General features: G+C 38.2%; 1 protein-coding gene across 4 annotated transcripts in view; it reads left to right on the top strand.

Moving 5' to 3' along the window:
- The first annotated feature begins 447 nt into the window (after window positions 1–447).
- Window positions 448–26,960, top strand: part of LOC105484694 (kinesin family member 14) — a 70,762-nt gene continuing 44,249 nt past the window's right edge. Inside the window, exons 1-15 of one of the 4 annotated variants that reach the window (XM_071077738.1) lie at window positions 448–473; window positions 645–811; window positions 2,332–3,573; window positions 5,605–5,859; window positions 6,682–6,769; window positions 11,838–11,936; window positions 13,978–14,030; window positions 14,887–14,917; window positions 15,318–15,425; window positions 16,626–16,742; window positions 17,536–17,651; window positions 18,821–18,993; window positions 20,711–20,858; window positions 21,103–21,166; window positions 22,757–22,941. In XM_071077738.1, the coding sequence (XP_070933839.1) occupies window positions 2,462–3,573; window positions 5,605–5,859; window positions 6,682–6,769; window positions 11,838–11,936; window positions 13,978–14,030; window positions 14,887–14,917; window positions 15,318–15,425; window positions 16,626–16,742; window positions 17,536–17,651; window positions 18,821–18,993; window positions 20,711–20,858; window positions 21,103–21,166; window positions 22,757–22,941 (2,549 nt within the window). In that variant the 5' untranslated portion in view covers window positions 448–473; window positions 645–811; window positions 2,332–2,461. The other 3 variants (XM_024793735.2, XM_011746533.3, XM_024793734.2) reach the window with 3 other exon arrangements.

The following is a 26,960-nucleotide window of genomic DNA, read 5'->3' as shown; positions in this document are numbered from 1 at the left end:
ATATAAGACATTTAGCATATTTCCTACTTGAACGCCTGGCGTAGGAAACACTAGAAAATTTAATTATTATGATTAACATGGGGGTAAATACCCATTTACAATGTGAAGACTTCGATGTAATGGCTTCTTTTAGATTAAAGATCGACAAGAGTGTCACTGTCGTGCTTTTCGTTTAACACCCACTTCAACGAGGTGCCCGCTGCGCCCGCGACCGCCGCCCCTTCTACCGGTCGGATTTAAAGCGGACCAAGCTCCACGCTTTAGCAGAACCCGAGGAGCGGCGGGAGCGTCGCCTGGGAGATGAGGGTAGGGCGAGTCTAGCACTCAGGGACTGCAACGAGAGCCCAACCACCGGCACTTCCGGGGGGCGGGAGGAAACGAAGGCGCGGCACCCGACGCAACGCCCAGCAGCCAATCAGAAGGCGGGGCGCCCATTCAAATTGCGGCCTTCTGGGGAGCCGGCGCTGGAGGTGGTGAGTGGCGTGGGGACTGTCTTGAGGGGGTTCCCCAAGGTGTCGGACTCTGCGGAGGGGTGAAGTTTCGGCACTGGGGAGGGCGTGCGGACGCTTTCCGTGCAGGCGACCGCTGCGCTGCGTGCGGGTGGTCTTAGCTCCGTTCCCCCATTCAATTCCTCACAATTCCAGGTCGGCGGCAAAGGGGTCCCCGAACGAAGGGCGCAGGACAGCGCCCTTCTCTCTGTCTTCGTCTTCGCCCTTCTCTTCGTCTCTGCTGGGACCGAGAAGGCGGACTTCATGGCCGCTGGGCCCGCGGGCTTCTCCCCGAGTCTCCCCGAGTCGGTTGGCATTAAGAGGTAATTCTTAGTCATAGCCCCTAGTAATGACTAGCAGAGAAAGAACACAACCACCGGATGTTTTGGTTTGGATTCCTTGTATTCCTTACAGTGCTCTTTAAAATCTGATGGCGAAACTCCTCAATTTGTGCAAATCGCAAATGATTTTTAGTTGCAAGAGAATTTACAGAATCTTTTATTTTTGCCCTTAAATTCATTTCATAACAGGAGAATTTTGTATTTTGAGTTGAAACGTTGATGGGAGATGCTTATAACCTGACGAATTTTTTTTTGTAACGACTGTTATTTATGTAAACATTTAAAAGCCTCATTTAAAAATTACCTTCCATTAATTTGTTCCTCGATAGCAATAATCTTTGCAACAGTTTGAACCAGTGTCATTTGACAGGTTAGAACCCGGCATGCAAATTTAAAGTCTTGTTTACATCCTTGTAAGGAGTTGGATACTAAATTGACTAAAAGCCAGGTCTCTTAGCTGTCACTGCTGTTCCCTTTCTTTAAAACGTTAATACCTGATAGATATTGTTGCTGTATATTTACATACACCTCTGTATAATTTGTGTTACTGCTAAAGGGCGGGTTGTCTGTTTATCTAATCTTGCATGGTTTTTCTCAACACAATTAATTTACAGTTCTTATTGTACTTACTGCCTGTGGTACTTGGGAATAATCTGCCTCCTGACACCAATCAATTTAATCTTCTCTGTAGGCATTCCTGTATTCAACATACATGGGCTGGGCGCGGTGGCACACACCTGTAATCCCAGCACTTTGGGAGGCCGAGGTGGGTGGATCACAAGGTCAAGAAATCGAGACCATCCTGGCCAACAAAAATTAGCTGGGCGTGGTGGTGGGCGCCTGTATAGTCCCAGCTCCTTGGGAGGCTGAGGCAGGAGAATTGCTTGAATACGAGAGGTGGAGGTTGCAGCAAGGCAAGGTCCCGCCACTGCACTCCAGCCTGGCGACAGAGCAAGACTCCGTCCAAATATATATATATATTTTTTTATACAAATAAAATAAACCTTCTTATGGAACATTGGTGGAAAAAAAAATACTTTGTAGCAGGTATTTATAAAAATACTTTGCTCCACACTCTGATTTAGGTGCTAGGGTTTCCTTTAGTCCTTCCCACTCCCCAAGCTGGGAGTACTTGAAAATCTATGTTGACATGCACTTTTTACATCTCCTAAGTCACTTGACACATTTGGCCTGATATATGGCTTATCAGTATATTTATTCTAGACTAAAGAAATGGGAATTGTATTCTTGTCTTTGAAGTCTACACTATCTATCAGAGGGCCTGGCACTAGTGGAAAGTTAGTCAATATTTGTTGAATAATGATGGTAAGTTCTCTGAGAGACTTGCCTGAAGTTGCTTGGAAGCAGTATCTGAGCTGCAGATTGTGATCTATTGTAATATATGCCTCTGGGAATTTACTTACACAATGGGATGTTCTCTATATATTTTTGAAGCTTGTTTGTAGTCTATGTAATCTAAATCTTTTTTTTTTTTCTTTCAGTTTAGCAGATATTTTCAGAAACGGATACATAAGAAATGGCTGGAAATCAAATGAATGTCCAAAGAAGAGCTTACGGTCTTATTCATTTTTAAAATAACTGTCATTATTCTTTTTTAAAATAACTGCCAAAATGTCATTACACAGTACTCATAATAGAAATAACCGCGGCGATATTCTTGATATTCCTTCTTCCCAAAATAGTTCATCACTGAATGCCCTCACCCACAGTAGCCGACTTAAGCTGCATTTGAAGTCAGATATGTCAGAATGTGAAAATTATGATCCATTATTGAGATCTGCAGGTAAAGTCAGAGACATAAATAGCACTTACGTTATTTCTGCCAGTGAAAAAACAGCAGACATGCCCCTTACCCCTAATCCTGTAGGTAAATTGACACTTCAGAGAAGAATTACAAGGAACAAAGAATCATCTTTGCTTGGTAGGGATTTGGAAGACACAACTGAAAAAACAGCAGAAACACATCTTACATTACAACGTCGTGCTAAAACAGATTCTGAAGAAAAGTGGAAAACAGCTGAAACAGATTCTGTCAAAATGACACTGAATGTGGGAGGTGAAACAGAAAATAATGGTGTTTCTAAGGAAAGTAGAACAAATGTAAAGATTGTAAATAATGCTAAAAACTCTTTTGTTGCCTCTTGTGTACCTTTAGATAAAGATCCACAAGTCATTGAAATGATGGCTGATAAGAAATACAAAGAAATATTTTCTGCCCCCAGTAGAGCAAATGAAAATATTGCACTTAAGTACTCAAGTAATAGAGCACCCATTGCTTCCCTGAGTCAGACTGAAGTTGTTAGATCAGGACACTTGACAACAAAACCTACTCAGAGCAAGTTGGATATCAAAGTGTCAGGAACAGGAAACTTGCATCATAGAACTATTGGGAAGGAAATTGCAAAAACTTCAAATAAATTTGGGAGCTTAGAAAAAAGAACACCTACAAAATGTACAACAGAACACAAATTGACACCAAAGTGTGGTCTGCCTCAGCTTAAGAGCCCAGCTCCATCAATACTGAAGAATAGAATGTCTAACTTTCAAGTTAAACAAAGACCAAAAAGTTCCTTTCTTGCGAATAAACAGGAAAGGTCAGCAGAAAATACAATCCTTCCTGAAGAAGAAACTGTAGTTCAGAACACCTCTGCAGGAAAAGACCCCTTAAAAGTAGAGAATAGTCAAGTGACAGTGGCAGTACGCATAAGGCCTTTCACTAAGAGGTATGTGACGCCTTTTAAAATCTAAAGCCAAGCAGTTACATGTAACGTACCTTTAATTCCTCTCTGCCTTTGGAAGGTCTGTATTTATGCATCTTCAAACCTGAAACTTGTTGGCAATATTTTTATATAGAGAGAACTTTTAGGTCTAGTTGTAGTGTGTTGATAATTTTTGATGACTGACTATAAAATTAAAAAATTGAATCACCATATTTTATATGTTGAAGTTTCTCTAGATATATTGTTTTTAAAAAGTCTGAATAAGTCACTTAGGTCTCTAATGAAATCTGCTTTCAGATCTGCAATATATGCTGGAATGTTATACCTATCCCTTAAAAAGAGCCATAACAGGCCAGGTGTGGTGGGTCACACCTGTAATCCCAGTGCTTTGGGAGGCCGAGGCAGACAGTACACTTGAGGCCAGGGGTTTGAGACCAGCCTGGCCAATATGGTGATACCCTGTCTCTACTAAAAATAGAAAAATTAGCCAGGTGTGGTGGTGCACACCTGTAATCCCAGCTACTTGGGAGGCTGAGGCAGGAGAATCACTTGAACCCGGGAGGCAGAGGCTGCACTGAGCTGAGATCAGGCCACTGCACTCCAGCCTGGGTAACAGAACGAGACTCTGTCTGTCTCAAAAAAACAAAAAAAAAAACAAAAAGAAAACCATAACAAACTACTGGTTCCCTAAAGAGGTCCTTTCAAAACCCTTTCCAGAGTAGTGATTACCATCATCATCGTCTCCGATTACTATATAGTAGTTATAAATGCAGTGATGCATTAGATTTGATTTTGATGGCAAAAAATCTCTCTCTAAAAGTGGTTGTGGGTGGGAAAGACACAGATTAAAGATAAGGTTGGAAAAGATGGACATGAGAAAATGTGAATGTGACAAAATATAATTGTTTTAAAATATTTTGATGTAGTTGTTTAAAATATTTTAAGGGACAGTGAAAAACTTCACAGGATTAATAGTGTTTAACTTGAAGCTGTGTATCTAAGCAAGTTAGAAGAGGATATGGTGACCACTGCATTGGGGCAGGAACCTCCAATTTGAACCTAAGGGGTCAAGTAGTTAAAGGCAAGTTATACAGTACTGTAGAACCTTTTTTGTGCAAATGGGTTAGTATTAAGAGGGAGAACTGAGGGTGAGTTGGTTTGAGAGAATTAGAATGCCTAACAGAGCCTCAAGAACCATGATAGGAAGAGAAACAATAGAAAGAGCTGGTAGGGACAAAACGCAAGATGGATGACTATACTGAACTTATTAAGGAACCAAATGCCTGATTCCAAACTCATCAGACAAGACTTGAAAGCAGGGCCAGGGTAGAGTACTTGTCAAATTGATGAGGCAGGTGTTTTTTCCAGAATAAATTCTGATTTAAAGCAGTCACAGAGTTGGGCGTGGAGGGGGGAGGGAGTGGATATCTGGAGCCAGACAAGGAGTGATGATGTTTTTCTGTAGATCTAAAGTTAGTGAAAGATTTCCACCTAAGTCTCAAAGGGAAAAAGGGTATACATGAAGATTCATGATTTTAAGGGAGAGAATCTAGAGGAAGGAGGAGAGATCTTTAGTAGCCAAGAGAGACTTATGATTCAAACTTACAGTCAACTGAGTTTGTTAAAATTATATTTGTATTTTATGCTAGCTTTATTTAGATTGGTACCCCCCAACTTTGTATAATAAAGATGTTTCTAGATTTGAACGAAGAGTATAGGTAGATTATAGTAGGTGGGATGGGGAAAGGTGTAGTTCAAGAGAAAAAAAAAAAAAGAGGAAAAAAATCTTGTAAAAGTAGGATAGGTTTTCTGGAGAAATCTGGAATTTTCCCTTTGGGGGCACTGAAGCCACAGGAAATATATTTTGGAAACCCACTAAAATTGTTTGCTTATCTGCATTTTCCACATAAAACTAAAGGATTATCTTGCCTTGGAAGATTGTTTAAATAGTTTTGAGGTATTTATTATGTTCTGTGAGAATAATACCCATGACAATTTTAGTTACTTGATTTTTTTCTTTGTGCTTCTTTCAAGAGAGAAGATTGAAAAAGCATCCCAGGTGGTCTTCATGAGTGGGAAAGAAATAACTGTGGAACATCCTGACATGAAACAAGTTTATAGTTTTATTTATGATGTTTCATTCTGGTCTTTTGATGAATGTCATCCTCACTATGCTAGCCAGACAACTGTCTATGAGAAGCTAGCAGCACCACTCCTAGAAAGAGCCTTTGAAGGCTTCAATACCTGTCTTTTTGCTTATGGTCAGACTGGCTCTGGAAAATCATATACGTAAGTTGTATTGGAATGCAATTATCCAAGTGTTTAAATATACTTTTGTGAGAAGTGGCATGGGGGTGATAGAATATAGTTTTGAAACCACACAGATCTTGGCCCAAATCTCATCCATTTTATATACTAGTTCTGCAAACTTGGGCAATTTACTAACCTCTGGGCTTCAGTTTACACATTTACCTTGATACAGTTCATCTTGTAATTATCACTGGCCCCATTTTACTATACTTTATATATTTTATGTAAACTGAGGCCCAGAGAGGTTATCTTATAAGTATTTTGGCGAGAATTAAAAGTAAGGCGTCTAAGCTAGATGTGGTGGCACACACCTGTAGTCTCAGCTACTTGGGAAGCTGAGGTAGGAGGATTGCTTAAGCTCAGGAGTTCGAGTCCAGCCTGGGCAACTTAGTCGCCATCTCTTAAAAAGAAAGGAGTAGGGGGACATCTGATAAATGGTAGCTATGATAATGATACCTGTCCTAGAAGGAAATACTCAGCATTTTAACAGTAGCTAACATTTGAGTTCTTACTATATTCCAGGCGGTGTGCTAAAGACTTTGCTTATATTCTCTCACAGCAATTCTCTGAATTAGACAGTTTTATTATTCCCATTTTACAGTAAAGGAAATTTAAGTTTAGTGAGGTTAAGTATCTTGGAGTCACGATTTGGACTCAGGCAGATTTGACTCCAGAGTCCACATTCTTAATTATGAGATTCCATGAACTTGCTTCCTACTCCCTTCCCTGCCTATTTCCCCAAAAAGAATAAAAAAAAATGAATTAGTTTTATTTCCTCCTTATTCATAATATATTTTTCAGGATGATGGGATTTAGTGAAGAACCAGGAATAATTCCAAGATTTTGTGAAGATCTTTTTTCTCAAGTAGCCAGAAAACAAACCCAAGAGGTATGTTCTTATAGTACCTGCAAGCTTCTTATCAGAGTAGAAAATAGTCAAATTAAGTTGAAATCAGTCATGACCACTAAAGAAATACTTAATGCAAGATCAGTTCTAATTTATAGATCACTATTCTTTGGAACAGTGGTATGGAGAGGGAGGGTGGAAATTCTAAATTCAGAATCAATTTCACCTGGTGGGCAGTGATAGCGCAGTTGTCTCTTCTGTCTTCTCTCGTTTTTGCTTTACTTTTGTGTATACATAGAGGCTCACAAATGGTAGCTATGTGCCATTATACATGTCTTTGTAGTCAGATAGGTGCACAGACTTAATTAAGGACAGCAGGCATAAACTTTTGGACAATGTGAATCAGAAAGAGTAGTGAATTTGGGATTTGAACCCAGAGTTGACTTCAAAAGCCACACTTTTTCCACTGTATTATACCTGAATAGGTTGTACTGGCTTCCTATTTCACTTATTCATTTATACATTCAGCTAGCTTTTACCGAGCATTCTGCTGTTGCTAGGCAGCTTGTTAGATCAATTTTTTTTTTTCCTCAAATTTACTTGGTCATAAGAATTACTGGGGATTCTTGGCAGGGACATATATGTGCATGTGTATGTGTGTGTGCACACTTGCTAAAAATCTCTTCTGGGGGTTCTGAGTCAGTTGGTCTGGTGTAGAGTTTGGGATTTTACAATTTTCATGCTTTTCCTCCAGTATTTTTTATGATAAGGGAAATTGGGAAAATTGTGCTCGATTAGGGGTCTGGAGTTAAAAGACCCAGTTCCTGTATTCAAAGGAGTGTAGTGGGAGAAATAAGTCAGTTAACAGCCAAGTACAATCAATTAAATGCTAAGCAAACTAAAGTAGATGCTCTAATAGAACATGTAAGTGAGAACATACAAGGTTGGAGGGAGACATTCTCTTAGAAGAAGGAGCAGCTGAGCTTATTTTTGAAGGCTACATAGCATTATTAGCTTGGTGAAGAAGGGGAGAAGGACATTCCAGGAAGAGGGAGCAGCATGTACCATGCATGTACTATGCTTTGCTTTCAAAGCAAAAAAGTAGGGAGCCTTTGGGAATCTATAAATTGTTTACTTTGCTTTGAGCATGGAATTTGAGGGTGGAGAGTGAAAAGAGAAGAAACTAGAGGGTGGGTGTGGTGGCTCACTCCTATAATCCCAGTACTTTGGGAGGCCGAAGCGGGCAGATCACCTGAGGTCAGGAGTTCGAGACCAGTCTGGCCAACATGGTGAAATCTGTCTCTACTAAAAATACAAAAATTAGCCAGGTGTGGTGGCACATGCCTGTAATCCCAGCTACTTGGGAGGCTGAGGCAGGAGAATTGCTTGAACCCGGGAGATGGAGGTTGTAGTGAGCCAAGATTGCGCCACTGCACTTCAGCCTGGGCTACAGAGCATGACTCCGTCTCAATAAAAAAGAATAAACTAGACAGGCAAGCAGAACTTGACTCATGAAGGACTATCTTAGTAAGTATAACTGGTAAGACTTGCTGATTATTGGAAATGGAGGATGAGGGAGAGAGAATTCAATGTTGGACAACCAGATTAGGTATCGATGTCATTTTTTGAGATCACAAGAGGAAAAGTAGATTTGAGTAATGATGAGTTCTGTCTGCTCTGTAGATATACTGCCTGTCCTCTGTCTTCTACCCTCAACCTCATTCCCAGTAATTAAACTGAAAATAAGAGGAATATGGGGATCAATAGAAACCTGGTGGTCTTGAGACTATGAGAGGAAATATGATTCAAGTCCAAGTTTAGTGGGCATAAGGGAGTGAGAAAGCTGTGGGCCTGTAGGGTAGAGTCCTCTATTGGCTGTTCACATTTTAGAAGGATAGTAATTTGAAGGTAAAGCCAGGGAGAGAGAGATAAGTGAAGCTGAAGCAAAGTTGAGGCAAAGGTCTTTGGAATTATTTCAAAGGATGGGAGGCTCGGATTTTTGCATGGAATGACTATGTCATTGGATGGCATAGTGTAATGAATGCTTAAGAGCATGGTCAGCCAGGCATGGTGGCTCACGCTTGTAATCCCAGCACTTTGGGGGACCGAGGCAGGCGGATCACTTGAGGTCGGGAGTTTGAGACCAGCCTGGCCAACATGGTGAAACCCTGTCTCTACTAAAAATACAAAAATTAGCTGGGTGTGGTGGCGGTCGCCTGTAATCTTAGCTATTCGGGAGGCTGAGGCAGGAGAATCGCTTGAACCCTGGAGGCAGAGATTGCAGTGAGCTGAGATCATGCCACTGTACTCCAGTCTGGGTGACAGAGCGAGATTCTGTCTCAAAAAAAAAAAAAAAAAAAAAAAAAAAAGAGCTTGGACTTTGGAGATACATTATTTGAATTTGAATCTAAGCTTTATCACTGCAGTAGAAATGTGATCTTGAACAATTTACTTAATGTCTCTGTGTTTCGGAACAGAAAATAGAGATGATATTGACAATATCATTCTCATAGATTTGTTGTGAGGATTAAATGAGTTGATCTATACAAAAGGGTTTGAAGAGTGCCTGGTACATAGTGAACCCCACTAAATGTGGTTACGTCAGGATGGTAGAAGATAATAGTATGTGGATGGGGGTAAGAGAAGGTGACGTACAAGCACGATGCCAGGAGCCTCAAAGGAGAAGAAAAAAGTGGGTCCTCTCCAATGTGGCCCCAACTACCTTTTCTAATTCGTTCCCTACACCACATTTTCATTTCTAAGTCTTCCTGGAGCTTCTGTAACATAAAATACTACTTTACATAATAAAAGCATTATTACATATTTATTGAATTCTGACAGCCCCCATCCCTGTTCATAGCATTTGGCAATTACCTTATAATTACTTGGTGTTCCCATCTACCTGGTCTCTTTGTCTGGAAGTGTTTTGTTTCTCTCTCATGACACCAACTATATTCTGTCATTTATTACTCATGTACTATATTGCATATCCAATTAGATTCTGAGTTCTTTCAGGATAAAAACTATGTCCAGTTCATCTCATATTTTCCCACAGCTCCTAGAAGAATGCTTTGTACCTCATAGGGCACAATAAATATTTGGTGAATTGAACTTAAATCTCTTTGACACTCCCTTGAAGCTTCCAATTCTGTTAGATGCTTGCTGACTCACTTCTGGGTCAGTGGATGAAATTTACTCTCTGATAAGGAAACCATGCCCTGTCAGAAGAACTGTTTGGAAGCAAAGTTTTCCCTTTTTGGCCTCTACACTGTATCTTTCTGAGTCAAAAGGAGGAGAAGCTCAGCCCACTTAGTCTAATGATTGCTTTCTGCCCCAATCAGGAAGAATTAATTTAAGGTTCCATCTTACCAGATAAAATGTCAACCTACAGGGTGTCTTTCCTATTTTGAGCACATGCAGTGCACAGATGCTGCTGTCCTTACCCAAGAATGCCCTACCCCTCTTTCTGGTTTAGTCTACTCTGTCTCTCATGCCTCACATTCTATTTCCTCCTTCCCTGTTCTCTCTGTCCATCTAAATTTTCCCTTTTCTGATTAGTCATTTTATTTATAGTCATCTCATTTTGTTGCTTAATTAATTTTCTATTGCTATGTTTTGTCTGTTGGAAGGTATGTTATATGTCTCTGAGATCTTAGCCTCATGGGCAAGAACCTTGTCTTACACTTCTTTATGTCTTTCTGACAATAACCTAAAGCCATACACACAGTAGGTAGGTACTTAAGAAATGCTTATTGGATTTAATTGAACCTTATGTAGAAGTTAAGAAGAAATGCAAGGACTTTTGTTGTTGTTCATATTAAAAATTTTTTTATTGAGATAAAATTCATATAACATCAAATTAACCACTTCAAAGTATACAATTCAGTGGTATTCACTACATTTATAATGTTGTACAACTATTACCTCTAGTCCTAAAAAATTTTCATTGCCCTCAAAGGGGACCCTCTACCCATTAAGCAGTCACAATCCATTCCCCCTTCTCCCCAATCCCTGGCAACTACTAATTTGCTTTTGTTCTATGAATTTACCTGTTCTGTGGAAATTTCATATTAATGGAATCATGCAGTATGTGATATTTTGTGTTTGGCTTCTTTCACTTAGCATAATGTATTGAGGTTCATCTGCATTGTAGCATATACAGTACTTCATTCCTTTTAATGACTGAATAATATTTCATTGTATGGATATGCCAGTTTTGTTTATCTGTTTATCAGTTGATGGACATTTAGGTTGTTTATACCTTTTGGCTATTGTGAATAGTCCTGCTGTGAACACTGGTGCATGTTTTTGTTTGAATACCTGTTCTCAATTGTTTTGGAATGTATAGGAGTGGAATTTCCAAATTTCTATGGTGATTCTTTCTTTTTTTTTTTTTGAGATGGAGTCTCGCTCTGTCGCTTAGGCTGGAGTGCAGTGGCACGATCTCAGCTCACTGTAACCTCCACCTCTCGGGTTCAAGTGATTCTCCTGCCTCAGTCTCCCAAGTAGCTGGAATTACAAGCACCGGCACCACGCCTGGCTAATTTTTGTATTTTTAGTAGAGACAGGGTTTCACCATGTTGGCCAGGCGGGTCTCGAACTCCTGACCTCAAATGATCCTCCCACCTCGGCCTCCCAAAGTGCTGGGATTACAGGTGTGAGCCACTGTGCCCGGCCTGGTAATTCTATTTTTAACCTTTCAAGGAACTGTCAGCTATTTTCCAAGTGGCTGTACCATTTTACATCCACTAGCAATGGAGGAGGGTTCCAGTTTCTCCACATCTTCACCCACACTTGTTGGTTTCCACTTCTTCTTCGTATTATTGCCATCCTAGTGGGTGTGAAGTGGTTTTTCACTGTGATTTTGATTTGCATTTCCCTACTGAGAAATGATGTTGATCATCTTTTCATGTGCTTGTTTGCCATTTGTACATTCTTCTTCGGAGAAATGTCTATTCAAGTCCTTTGTGTATTTTAAAATTGGGCTGTTACGTTGTTGAGTTGTAAGATATTTTTATATATTTATATATTTTGGATGCTAGATCCTAATCACAGATATTATTTACAAAACATTAAAATAAATTATATGCTGTGTTTCTATTTCTACTAGGTCAGCTATCACATTGAAATGAGCTTCTTTGAAGTCTATAATGAAAAAATTCATGATCTTCTGGTTTGTAAAGATGAAAATGGGCAGAGAAAGCAACCAGTAAGATTAAAACAATTTATTATTTGTTTTGAATTTCTGTTCTTATAAATGCATCTAATTATTTGCGTTCTCTGGATGATATAGCTTAAAGTTTTACTAGAAATATATGACAGCAAATGTTTGGATCTATAGTCCAATTAGATTATTTAGAAAATAAGTGGAACATTGGCTGGGCGCAGTGGCTCACTCCTGTAATCCCAGCACTTTAGGAGGCTGAGGGGAGCGGATTGCCTGAGCTCAGGAGTTCAAGACCAGCCTGGGCAACACGGTGAAACCCTGTCTCTACTAAAATACAAAAAATTAGCCAGACATGGCGGCTTGCGCCCATAGTCCCAGCTACTCGGGAGGCTCTGGCAAGAGAATTGCTTGAACCTAGGAGGCGGAGGTTGCAGTGAGCTAAGATCGAGCCTCTGTACTCCAGCCTGGGCGACAGAGTGAGAGTTTGTCTCCAAAAAATAAAAAATGAAAAAAAGAAAATAAGCAGAACATTATCATTAGTAGAAATTAAATTAGTTGTTAGATTTAACCTCTTTATTTTAATAAAGAATTGTGTAAAACTAAAGATAAAATAGTTGTTCCAAGATTTAGTTGGACCATGTAAGTTGAACACCAGATCCCTAATAGTCTATAAGCCAAAACGTAGTAAAACTTTTTAAAATTATATTTTATTATAGAATATGTATTTCAATGGGTTACTTTGCAAATTCATACCTTGTAGATAATCTGTGAATAGAAAGTTTCACAATTATATCATTTTTTTAAAAAACTGCTATTTGAATTTAAAATTTTTAATTTTGCAATGGACCTTGGAGCACAGTAAACAAAAATCTAAATAAGTCAGCCAGGCGCGGTGGCTCACGCCTGTAATCCCAGCACTTTGGGAGGCTGAGGTGGGCAGATTGCAAGGTGAAGAGATCGAGACCATCCTGGCCAACATGGTGAAATCCCATCTCTACTAAAAATACAAAAATTAGCTGGGCGTGGTGGCACATGCCTGTAGTCCCAGCTCCTCAGGAGGCTGAGTCAGGAGAATCACTTGACTGGGAGGCGGAGGTTTCAGTGAGCCGAGATTGCATCACTGCACTCCAGCCTGGCAACAGAGCGAGAGTCTCTCAAGAAAAAAAAAAAGTCAGCTGCCTTCTTCACTTGCCCATGGTCGTGCCGTTTACTATTGGCAACATCAAGAAACTTAAACAAAACTTGATGTTTGCTTCTGTGATTTCTGTATGTTTAAAGCTTCTGCTCACAAAGTTGAAAATGTATAATGTAACAATAAAGAAAAATTTTAATGTCTGAAATTTAACAAATATGTTTTAGAGAGCATTTAAAAGTATATAAATCATAGCTACTACAAGATTTAAAATGCGAATGTCTTACTGAAAAACTAGGAAGATAAAGCTGGGTGCGGTGCCTCACGCCTGTAATCCCAGCATTTTGGGAGGCCGAGGTGGGCGGATCACTTGAGGTCAGGAGTTCCTGACCAGCCTGGCCAACACGGTGAAACTCCTGTCTACTAAAAATACAAAAGTTAGCCGGTGTGGTGGCACTGTCTTATAATCCCAGCTACTCAGGCAGCTGAGATAAGAGAATCGCTTGAACCCCGGAGGCAGAGGTTGCAGTGAGCCAAGATTGTGCCACTGCACTCCAGCCCGGACAACAGAGCAAGACTCCATCTCAAAAACAAACAAACAAACAAACAAACAGGTAAGACATCTGATGCTAAAATATATTGTTCTAATTATTGTCTATTAGACAATTCTAATACCAGTTTTTAAGAATAAAAAAACTAGTAAGACATTTGATGCTATGTTATTGCATATTGTACTACTATAAACAGTTTTTTATATTGAAGCTGTTTCCTAATGCCTCACAGATTTGTTTTTGTGAGAGCTTTTGTGTGTGTGTGTGTGTGTGTGTGTGTGTTTTCCTGGATAAAGACAAATCTCTTACCTTAAACTCAAGATATAGAAAAAGCCGATCATTTAAAATTATATGAAATATTTGTCATACTCCTAATGATGCATGTATTTGCTTCTACTAGCTGAGAGTGAGGGAACATCCTGTTTATGGACCATATGTTGAAGCACTGTCAATGTAAGTGTTTGGCTCAGCAAGGGCAAAGAGTATAAAACAAATGAATAGAGTGAATGTTACTCTCCCATAATCTTTATTGTATTCTCATTGGCCTTCCTAACTTTGAAACCCTGGGTAACTATTTCGCCTTCTACCCTTGATATTGTCCAATTGAGTTTTCCCTCTCTTTTCATAGCGTGTTAGTTACTTGTTTATATACTTGCTTGTATCTTTCACAGTACCTGTAAAGTGTCTGCCATGGAGTATTCATTATACTGAGTATGAAGTAAATATTTGCTTTTTCTCCCTTTTACCCCTTCCGTTCATCATTAATTAAATCTTCCCTCTCAACCTGCTTTTTATACCTATGACTCTAAGCTAAACAGGAAAGGAGGTAGTAAGAAGAGTTAAGAGTTTGATACATGCCAGGAGTCCTTTACTTTCTTTTCCAACCCTCCAAATGCTTTCTTAAAGGAAAAGAAAAGTGATTAAGTATTAACTCAGCTGCATTTAATACATCTGGGATTGTATTGGGACCCATATACACCCACATATAAATATACCTATGCATATACATATGTGTTAAAGTATATCTTTTGGCATTGTGATTTAGACTTCAGTATTAAGATGCTAAGGTGCTTCATTGTGTTAAGAAGAATCATACTTTTTGTTAAAATTAAAGCATTATTTTATTTCCTGTCCTTTAAGAATGGGGAAAATAAAAGATTCTGGGAGAATCAGTAAAATAATATTCATGAATTAGTCCATTGTGACCTTCAGAGAGTAAATATGTAATTGAAATGTTATTATTGTTTTATGAGAACAAGAGTATAATCATCAGTACAATTGATTTTGTCTTTTCACTTCTTAAAAATAGGAATGTTGTCAGTTCTTACACTGATATCCAGGTAAGATTGATTGCATTTTGTCTTCTTTTCACTAGATAGAAAGAACATAATCCTAAATATTTTCTCTTAATTGCTGTTTTACAAATAAAATGTTAGTTTCTTTAATTTGTCACAAACTGATTTTGTTTGTTAAGTTTTAATCAAAATAATTGCTCTTCTATATTAAAAATATTAACCTTCCTGTAAGTTTAGAGTTATGGAAACAGTCTTTTAAAGTTATTATGTCTTGCCTCAGATTTCTATGACAGAAAAAAAGGCAATGGGAATATAAATTATTAAAAGATATGTACTCATTTCATTTTATAAATTAATTACAAATGTGAATATGTTATCTCTCTTAATTTTTATACCAATGAATTACAGTCTGCTGATCTGATCTTCCTTCCTTTTTCCTTACAAGAGTTGGCTAGAATTGGGAAATAAACAAAGAGCTACCGCTGCTACTGGGATGAATGATAAAAGCTCCCGATCTCATTCAGTTTTCACCCTGGTGATGACCCAGACCAAGGTATTTTTTTTCCACAGGCAAAATAGTAAATACATTTAAGCAATTCATGTTTTTCTTACTGTCTTCTTTAAATCAAAAGGTAAAAGTACAGTCATATAAATATATAAATTCAATTTGATTATAGGAAATATACCTTAGTTTCAATGACTTTTGGTCAATGACCAAATGACTTATGGCAGTATACTATTTACCAAATTTTTAAATCAATAATAGATGCTTATTATACCATTGATATGATCATATCAATATATGATAGTATGTTTTAAAATAATGTATAGTAATTATGCAGAGTATTTAGAAAAACATCAGAAAGTAAAAGATTTTTTGAAATTTAGCCCTAGGTTCCACGACTCAGATAGTCCCCTCTAAACATTTTGGTATATAATCTTTCAGTTTTTTTTACCATCACAGTTAAATTCACTTAAAATCACACTGTTAAAATCTGTAACAATTTTATATTAAAATTTTTATAAAATAATTTTTAATAGCTACATAATATTCCATTAATTATTACAGTTTCTCAAGTTTTTCTCTACTGTTGGACATTTATATTATTTTTAAATGTTTTGCTATTATAATGCTGGGATAAGCAACATCTTTGTGCATTAAACTTTTTCTTTATTTATTGTTATTTCTTTAATATAACTGAGTGGTTATGGATTGTAATCTCTTTAAAGTAATTTGTTTTTTGGCATAATCTATCCACTGCTCAATATATTCTTTTCAGTAGACCGTGTGAATATTTTTGTGTTATAAATTATCACAGATTCACAAAGGGATGATTTTAGGCCAGGTGCGGTGGCTCATGCCTGTAATTCCAGCACTTTGAGAGGCCAAGGCAGGAGGATCACTTGAGCTCAGGAGTTTGAGACCGGCCTGAGCAACATAGTGAGACCTTGTCTGTACCAAAAATAAAAAAAAGTAGCAGGTGTAGCAGCATGTGCCTCTAGTCCCAGCTACTCTGGGGCCGAAGTGGGAGAACTGCTTGAACGCAGGAGATCAAGGCTGCAGTGAGCCATGATCACGCCACTGCACTCCAGCCTGGGCGACAGAGTGACACTGTCTGAAAAAACAAGAAGGGACAATTTAAAAAATAAAAGAGTGATGTGTAATATTTTACAACTTTCCCTTTAAAAAGCGTATATTGTTTGCGAAGTCATAGAACTTAAATTATTTTAATTTAATATCATTTTGCTGTAGACAGAATTTGTGGAAGGGGAAGAACATGATCACAGAATAACAAGTCGAATTAACTTAATAGATCTGGCAGGCAGTGAGCGCTGCTCTACGGCTCACACTAGTGGAGATCGACTAAAGGTAAATGGAATGGTTTTCTCCTTTGGATGAAATTTATTCCTGAGGTCATTATTTTAAGGAGAATACAAACTGAATACACTTAACCTCCCCCCAGATACATCTTTATCTGCAGTTTATAGACTGCAATGCTGTGGCTGAAAAAGAGATATGTACTTTTTGGTTATGATTAACTTTTAAAGAAAATATGAAATAATGGCTGGGCGCGGTGGCTCACGCCTGTAATCCCAGCACTTTGGGAGGCCGAGGCGGGCGGATCACAAGGTCAGGAGCCGAGACCACGGTGAAACCCCGTCTCTACTAAAAATACAAAAAATTAGCCGGGCGAGGTGGCGGGCGCCTGTGGTCCCAGCTACTCGGGAGTCTGAGGCAGGGGAATGGCGGGAACCCGGGAGGCGGAGCTTGCAGTGAGCCGAGATCGCGCCACTGCACTCCAGCCAGGGGGACACAGCGAGATTCCGTCTCAAAAAAAGAAAATATGTTTGAGTCATAAGAAAGTTGGTAGTTTATAGAAAAAAGTATTTATAGACAGGCGTTGTGGCATGTGTCTGTAGTCCCAGCTACTTGAGAAGCTCAAGTGGGAGGATTGCTTGAACCTGGATGGTCGAGGCTACAGTGAGCCATGTTTGTGCCACTGCACTCCAGCCTGGGCAACAGAGTGAGACTCTGTCTCAAAAAAAAAAAGAAAAGAAAAAAGTGTTTACTCAGTAATTATATGAGGGGAGAAATATATTTTGTGAAATAAATTTCTTGCTAAGAAGTATTTTAAGTTAAAATTTTTTTTTCTTGCATGCAGGAAGGTGTGAGTATTAATAAGTCCTTGCTAACTTTGGGAAAAGTTATATCTGCACTCTCTGAACAAGCAAACCAAAAGAGAGTTTTTATTCCTTATCGTGAATCTGTTCTTACATGGCAAGTATCTTTTGACGTATAAAGAATTGTATAAAATATAGCGAATACTATGGGGAAAAGGATGATAGACTGACTTCATTAACTTTGCGATGGAGAAAGGTGGTAAGCATTATGAATTCTAGAACCAAACTACCTGGATTTGAATCTCAGCTCAGCATCTTATAAGCTCTGTGACGTTGGGTAAATTACTTAATATTCTAGCCTGTTTCCTCATCTGTAAAATAGGAATAAAATCAGTAAGTGAGGGGTAAGTGAGGATTATTAGTTTTAGGGGTGAGGATTATTAGTTACAATTCTTAATACATAATATGTACTATATGAGTGTAAATAACTGTTCTTGTACTTAACTATTATTTGTGCCTGATGTTTGAACATATATGGTACTATCAAACATATTGGTAGTTGTATAAAGAGAAATTGAATTATTTTGTTTGCTTACTACACAGTGACTAATATATGGGTGCTCAATAAATGTTTTCATTAGTGAATGTATATTTAATTTTCAATATGTTACATTCAGATTACATCTGTATGGATTTCATATTCAGTTCTGATAGGCATTTACGATAAGGACTGCATCTTTACTTGAGGGTAATGTGTTTTTATAATTGGTTTATTATAATGTGGTTGCCACCTTGAAACCTGTAAGGGAAAATCTGATTTTTTTCATGTCTTATGGAAGTTAAAAATAGTGGTATTCATTTTGCACTGATACATGTTTTAAGTCTCATACTGTTTTTCTCTAAAATAAAGATTTTGCTTATAGTACAATATAGAATTTTTGTTTCAATGTTCATTCATCATTTTCTACATTTATTGAGCACCTGCTTCAAAAGGTTGTGGTGGCACTGGGAATACAAAGATGACTAAGACACATAGCGCCTTCCCTATGGTAGCTCACAGTCACAAATACTTGATGATTAACCACATTTAAAAATCTCTGCACAGATTGTTGCCTCCTCAAACAATATAAAAAGTGTAAGAGAGAAAAAGTGTTTATGAGATCTAGAAATAGTTACAAATACCAGAAAAAGTTTTAAATGGTATTTGAATACAGCATAATAATACTGTATTATATACCCTATTAGTTTGTTTTGTACTTTTTAGATAATTACTGTTATTAAGTTGTTGTAGAAGCAAAGTCTTATTATGACTTTTTTTTCTTGCAGGCTGTTAAAAGAAAGTCTGGGTGGAAATTCAAAAACTGCAATGATTGCTACGATTAGTCCTGCTGCCAGCAACATAGAAGAAACATTAAGCACACTTAGATATGCTAACCAAGCCCGTTTAATAGTCAACATTGCCAAAGTAAATGAAGATATGAATGCCAAGTTAATTAGAGGTGAATATTTTCTCGGAATTTAAAAATTATTTTGCCACAATTTAGTCTCAGGTATTATTAGTTGCAGTCTTAAAATATGCAATTTATGAACATCAGAGGTATTTTTCTATAACTATTTTAATAGATTCTAGTCAGCAGCCTATAGTGATGGAGGATGATAGGTAGAAGGACAGATAATAAATAAGAAGAAAGACAATTAGAAAAAGAACATAGAAAACAGAGTCTGGGTAAGGGGGAAATAGTAAGCGTTAAACAATAAATTTACACACTGAGTCATAGATGTGTGCAGCAAAAAACCAATAAAACTATTTACTGTTTTTCTTTTATGACCTCTCTTCCATTGACATTTTATGTACTAGCTCTGCTCATGCTTAGTTCATTGACCCAAAGACAATCTGAGCTTGAGTTTCTAGTATAGGTTGATCTTCATTTATGCTAAATACTGCTTTCTGTTTATCTCTAGGTAATCATCAATTTAGGATAGACTTTAATGCCTGCAAGAAATCTTGATTTGTACAGTTTTATCTTTGTTGATGTAGAACTATCATTTTTTCATGCCCCTTTGTCCTCTCGCCCTTTTTAGCAGAAGGTGATAGACACTTCAGATATATGAGCCAGAGAAGAATCTGTTTTCTCTATCCTGGTCCATCCTTGCCCTTTTGGATCCCTTGTGTTTCACAAGTGGGACTGTTTTCATTAAAAATTAGTATTCTGGGCCGGGCGCAGTGGCTCACACCTATAGTCCCAGCACTTTGGGAGGCCGAGGCAGGTGGACCATTTAAGGTCAGGAGTTCGAGACCATGCTGGCCAACATGGGGAAACCCTGTCTCTACTAAAAATACAAAAATTAGCCAGACACGGTGGTGGGTGCCTGTAATCCTGGCTACTCGGGAAGCTGAGGCAGGAGAATTGCTTGAGCCCGGGAGGCAGAGGTTGCAATGAGCCGAGATTGTACCACTGCACTCTAGCCTGGGCGACAGTGAGACTCTGTTTAAATAAATAAATAAATATTCTGAATTCCAGCTTGAAAAATCTTTGATTTTGGCTGTTCTGCCTAGTGAATAGCCATTCTTTTATTTCTTTACTTTTTAAATAAACTTATTTTCACTTTAACAATTCCCAGGCCGGGCGCGGTGGCTCAAGCCTGTAATCCCAGCACTTTGGGAGGCTGAGACGGGCGGATCACAAGGTCAGGAGATCGAGACCAGCCTGGCTAAATACGGTGAAACCCCGTCTCTACTAAAAAATACAAAAAACTAGCCGGGTGAGGTGGTGGGCGCCTGTAGTCCCAGCTACTCGGGAGGCTGAGGCAGGAGAATGGCATAGACCCGGGAGGCGGAGCTTGCAGTGAGCTGAGATGCGGCCACTGCACTCCAGCCTGGGCGACAGAGCGAGACTCCGTCTCAAAAAAAAAAAAAAAAAAAAAAAAAATTCCCCTTTTGCCTCTTGGAAGTGTCCCACTTTGGTCAATACATTATACAGCTTTCCTACTTATGAACAGGGAAAGTTCATTAATATGGGAGCATATTTCAGGTTAAGACTAAGTAAAGATTTATAGGTTATAAAAGTAAAGTAAAGCTGATTTCTCCAGTATTCTAATTTATTTAGTAATACTGTATTTAAAACTTCAAATGAAATAGAAGATTGGAGGATTATGCTTACTGTGGAAATTATGTATTAGATGTTATTATTCATGCATCTTTGTATAAATCTTCAGAATTGAAGGCAGAAATTGCAAAGCTAAAAGCTGCTCAGCGAAACAATCGGAATATTGACCCTGAACAATACAGGCTCTGTCGGCAAGAAATAACATCCTTAAGAATGAAACTGCATCAACAGGAGAGAGACATGGCAGAAATGCAAAGGTAGAATATAGTCAGTACTCTAAATGCTAAGTGTGTTGCTCTGGAATCATAGGAATTGCAGGGACCTCAAGAGGATACTGAGTCTTTTTCCCTACCTTCCTTATGAATAGAGCAGCCCACTCCCAGATTATCATATTTTAAATATTACTAGGTAGTTCCTTAATTTTCACTGATTGTCTCTTGACTCTCAATCTTATATATCTGGATGTTTTTAACTCTTATTATTTTCTTTGTCTTTGGAAAGAGTGTGGAAAGAAAAGTTTGAACAAGCTGAAAAAAGAAAACTTCAAGAAACAAAAGAGTTACAGGTATTATTTCAACTTTCTAAACTGATTTGAAAATAAATATGCCAAGAAATAAATATCGCCAATATGCCAATGCATGTAAATTTAATGTTTCAAATACTTACTGTATACTGACTCTGTACAAAGCAATACCACAAGGAAAATTAATATAAAGAAATGTTAAGATCAAGACTGATTGCTTAGAGCCAGTCCATAAGCTAGTTGGAAAGTTAAAATATGAATAAACCATCTTGTTATATTTACTTTGGTTCTACAAATATATATTAAATGTCTATGCTGTGCCAGGAACAGGGGAAGCCAAGGTTATTAAATACAGTTTCATCCCTCAGAGAGCTTGTGGTCCAGAGAGAGATTTACAAAACATAAATAGAAGACTGAAATGCAATGTGATTTCATTAGATTGAGCCATAAGCAATTGCCATTTTTGTAGGTAAAGAATGGTTGAACACTGGCAGTTTCATATGGTTGAATCTAATGTAATGAAAAGTATTTCAAGTGATTGGAGGAGGGGAGTACTATAAGAATTCAGGAGAAGGAGGGAAAATTCCGTGGTGTGGCCAATCCAACCTCATAGAAGAGGTGGCATTTGAGATGGGCTTTGAAGTTTGCGTAAGATTTTAATAGGAAGAGAAAAGGAAGAGAGCATTCTCGGAAGAGAAAATTCTGAAAGTAAAGGTAGAAAAGTTTGAGGTGTCTTTAGAAAGGGTATGTAGATCAGTTTTATTGGAAGCAGTTTATATGAGATCATAAGGAGATACAATTGGAAAGATATGCTATGATTAGTTTATGTAGGACTTGATTTCCAGGCCAAGGAAATTAAGTTTTATCCTATAGGAAGTGAGAAGCTGTTGAAAGTGACCAGGGATTTACATTTTGAGAGTATCCTTTCAAGAGAATTAACTGGCATAGGATATAAGATGGATTGAAAACAGAAGCTATTGATGGTGATCAGGAGGCTGCTTCCATAGTTTTGGTGTGAGTTGACAGGGGCCTAAGGTGACGGCAATGAAGATACAACAAAAGAAACTGATCTATTCTAAAGACCGTCAGTCAGTATGAATAGATCCAATTTGGTGATGGTAGATTGATATATGAGTAGACTGAGGATGGTGAAGGACAAAGAAGGTAGGGAGATAACAAAGGAGAGATTCTAAGGAAGGAGGAGAGAGTCTAAAAAACCTTTAGGGCCAGGCACAGTGGCTCACGCCTGTAATCCCAGCACTTTGGGAGGCCGAGGCAGGTGGATCACCTGAGATCAGGAGTTCGAGACCAGCCTGGTCAACATGGCGAAACCCTATCTCTACTAAAAATATAAAAATTAGCCGGGTATGGCAGTAGGTGCCTGTAATTCCACCTACATGGGATACTGAGGCAGGAGAATTGCTTGAACCCAGGAGCCAGAGGTTGCAATGAGCCAAGATCATGCCACTGCACTCCAGCCTGGGTGACAGAGCGAGACTCCGTCTCAAACAAGTAATTTAGTGAGACTTCATATAGAATTGTTCTAATGTTTAATATAGACCATTTGTTTTAGGTGAATTTAACAATTTCATACTGTGATTAAAATTAATTTCTTTTTCTGACTTCTACCAGAAAGCAGGAATTACATTTCAAATGGACAATCATTTACCAAACCTTGTTAATCTGAATGAAGATCCACAACTATCAGAGATGCTGCTATATATGATAAAAGAAGGAACAACTACAGTTGGAAAGTATAAACCAAACTCAAGCCATGATATTCAGTTATCTGGTGTGCTGATTGCTGATGATCATTGGTATGTTAATCCTTTAAAAAAAAAGAAAAGGCACCTGTTCTATATCTTGATAACATGTGGTTTCCTTCATATGGCATATTCATTGATACTTATTGTTCAGTATAATTCTTCAAACCCGTTGTTTAGTCAGGAAAAACATACATTCTGAGTGTGTTGTAAGAATGATAGGTCAGTTACTGTCAATATAAAGTACAGTGTAAAGCTCTGTTTTTGTTTTGGCATACTTGATCTGTTGATTGAAGAATTATAATGATGCACATGAAAATTATCTATCTTACATAACAGAATTTTTGGTTGGATTGACCAATTTAAAAATGTTATTTTATGTGAATTTTGTTCATATGAATGGAATGATACTTGTATATATTGTTGGAATGATAGTATATGTAAACTTTTTTGACTCTACATTGTGTTTCCAAGATTTATATATATTGGTCCTGTTTTATTTTCACTGCTATGAAGCATTCCATTGTATGACTTTATCTCTTATAAAGTTTAGACAGTGCTTTTAAATTGTATGTCTAAGAGTAGAGATACTAGGTTGTAGAATATGTGCATGTTCAACTTTAGTAGACAATTTCAAATTATTTTCCAAAATGGATTTTTACTCTCATTGGCCTTGAGAATACCTGTTACTCCACATCCTTGCCAATATTTAGTACTGTCAGACTTTAATTTATGCCAATCTGATGAACATAAAATAGTATATCATTATGGATTCATTTTACATTTCTTTGATTAATAATAAGGTTGAACATTTTTTCATGTGTTGATTGGCCATTTTTGTTTACTATTGTGACTTGCCTTTTCATATCTTTTGCCAATTTTTCAACTGATTTGTTTATTTCTTAATAATTTGTAGGAGTTGCCAATCCTTCATGAGCTTTTTGGTATAAATATCTTTTTTTCTAATGTGTAACATCTTTTTACTCTCTTTGGTGCCTTTTGATTGATTGAAGTTCTTAATTTTATTGTAGTACCTGGCATCAGTCTTTTCCTTTATGGTTGTCAGTTTTTATGTCTTAAAGAAAGAATGTTCTGGCTGGGCGTGGTGGCTCATGCCTGTAATCCTAGCACAGGCATGTGGGCGGATTGTCTCAGGACTTTGAGACCAGCCTGGGCAACATGGTGAAACCCCATCTTTACTAAAAATACAAAAAGTTTTCCGGGCATGGTGGTGCCTGCCTGTAGTCCCAGCTACTTGGGAGGCTGAGGCACAAGAATCGCTTGAACCCAGGAGGTGGAAGTTGCAGTGTGCCGAGATCATGCCACTGCACTCCAGCCTAAGTGACAGAGCAAGACTCTGTCTCAAAACAAAACAAAACAAAACAAAACAAAACAGAGAAAGAATGTTCTGGCCAAGTGCAGTGGCTCACGCCTATAATCCCAACACTTTGGGAGGCAAAGGCGGGTGGATCACTTGAGACCAGGAGTTCAAGATCAGCCTGGTCAACATGGTGAAACCTCGTCTCTACTGAAAATACAAAAATTAGCCTGGCATGGTGGTGGGCACCTGTCGTCTCAGCTACCTGGGAAGCTAAAGCATGAGAATCACTTGAACCTGGGAGGTGGAAGCTACAGTAAACCAAGATCACCCCGCTGTACACCAGCCTAGGTGACAGAGTGAGACTCTATCTCTATCTCAAAAAAAAAAAAAAAAAAGAAAGGGGTCTCTATGACCTCTACATTGAGAAAATTTCTCCTAAATTTTCTTCTGGATGTTTTGAAGTTTTGCTTTCACATTTAAGTTATTGAATGTCTGGAATTTTTTATTTGGTGTGAATTAGGGGTCTAAATTCATTTATTTTCCACATGAATAGCCATTTCTCCCAGTAACGTATATTAAATAGTTTATTGCTTCTTTTGGGATCTGTAGTGCTCCTACAAAAAATTCCTAAAACTATGGGAATCTATTTCTTCCTACTAATACCCTATAGTCTTAATTACTTGAGCTTTGGAATGAATCTTTATTTATTTATTTTTTGATTCAGAGTTTTGGTCTTTCTCCCAGGCTGGAGTGCAGTGGCGCCATCTCAGCTCATTGCAACCTCCACTTCCTGGGGTCAAGCAATTCTCCTGCCTCCACCTCCCCAGTAGCTGGGATTGCAGGCGTCCACTATTATGCCTGGCTAAGTTTTGTATTTTCAGTAGAGATGGGGTTTCACCATGTTGGCCAGGCTGGTCTCGAACTCCCACCTCAGCTGATCTGCCTGCCTCGACCTCTCAAAGTGCTGGGATTACAGGTGTGAGCTACCACACCCAGCCTGTAATGAATCTTTATATCTTAATGATTCATGGAGCCTCACTGGTGACACAGCCTCACTGTGTCACCCAGGCTGAAGTGCAGTGGTGTGATCTTGGCTCACTGTAACCTCTGCCTCCTGGGTTCAAGTGATTCTCGTGCTTCAGCCTCCCAAGTAGCTGGGATTACAGGTGCATGCCACCATGCCCAGCTAATTTTTGTATTTTTAGTAGAGACAATTTCGTCATGTTGGCCAGCCTGCTCTTGAACTCCTGACCTCAGGTGATCTACCCGCTTTGGCCTCACAAAGTACTGGGATTACAGACGTGAGCCACTGCACCTGGCTATGAATCTTTATATTTGGTCGGGCATATCCTCTTGTTCTTTAGGTTCTTTTGCTCTTTAATTAATTAATTATTTTCTTTAACAAATAAATACAGAATTATTAACATCTGTGGCAAAGATACAGAAAATGCTCCCAAAGAGTTAAGAGTCTAGTAAGGAACTTGGAAGCCTCCTGCTTGCCTCTAACTCTCTACTTCCATTTTTAGTACCTTCCTCAGTTTATCTCATTCACTAGACCATGAACTTTATGAGAGCTGGTTTCAGGTCTGTCTTCACTGCTGACACATACCTGGCTCTTGGAGGTTTAATGAATAGAAGAACTTCATGGCTGAGGCTGGTCATGTGAAAGAGAAAAAAATAACTTCAGTATCTATTAATGCATATTAAGTGTTATGAGTGCTGTATACTTACTGCTTACAAGTGAAGAGAAGGAAGAATTGACTTCTAACTTAAACCCTAAAGAACAGCTTCTTAGAGGACTGTAAGTTGGGCCTTCAAGAATGGTTGCAAGAAGGGAGAGCATGCCCTATCTGGAAGGAATGACTCAAAGAAAGGAGGAAAGCTGACATTAAGGCAAATTCAGAGTATTCATATGGTTGACTGAGTGTGAAATGGGGTTCTTATGGGAAAATAGTGGCAGATGAGGGAGGTTGGTGGTTGAAGCCAGATTGTGGGGAGTCCAGAATGGTAGGCCATGGAATTTTGAGAGCAGAGTAGATATAATTAGGAGAGGAAAGGGGTCAGAACAAGTACACATTGTGTAAACCTTCACCTGGATAAGACACTAGACTGGTGGGAGGGATGTAGTGCCTAAGGATGAGCTATTTTTTCCATATACTTTTCTCTGGATGCTTTAATTAAACTATTATTCTCTAATCACATATCTTGGAGCCTCATCAACAGCTAAAAAGATCTTTGGTTAGGACTCAGCTTTTGTTGCAGTTTTTCTTTTTCTTTCTATCCAGTTAATCCAAAGATGAATTGGACTTTGGAGTTTCTTTCCTATTATCTGAATAAAAAGTCTCAAATATGTAGCACTTATAGCTGATTTTCCACAGTATCACCTTATCATCCAGTTAATTAGATGACTTAAGAAGTACACTTTGATCTCCATGTTTTTCCTTCCTCTGTAGTACCCCAATTTTCAAGAGGGGAAAAATATTTGTTCTTTCTGTTAAAGCTCATATGTAAAACCAGAAGCTTAGAAAATTAAAAAAACACTTAAAATTGTTTTATTCATAAGAAATCATTGGCAGTATGTTAATGTTTTTTGCTAGAGTGTTTTTTTTTTTTTTAATTTTTTGGGGAAGGTTTTTTTTTTCAAAGAAGTTATAATAAAAATACACCCAATGAAAAATGTTCCCACCACTGGTGGATCGGATTGCTAGAGGCCAGGCTTTTTTCACCACACTTCAAAAATCTAAATGGAGGC

Source organism: Macaca nemestrina, chromosome 1, assembly GCF_043159975.1.
Source record: "Macaca nemestrina isolate mMacNem1 chromosome 1, mMacNem.hap1, whole genome shotgun sequence".
Classification (NCBI taxonomy): domain Eukaryota; kingdom Metazoa; phylum Chordata; class Mammalia; order Primates; family Cercopithecidae; genus Macaca; species Macaca nemestrina.
The sequence above is the reverse complement of the archived record's forward strand: the minus strand, read 5'-3'. Positions and strand labels throughout refer to the sequence as shown.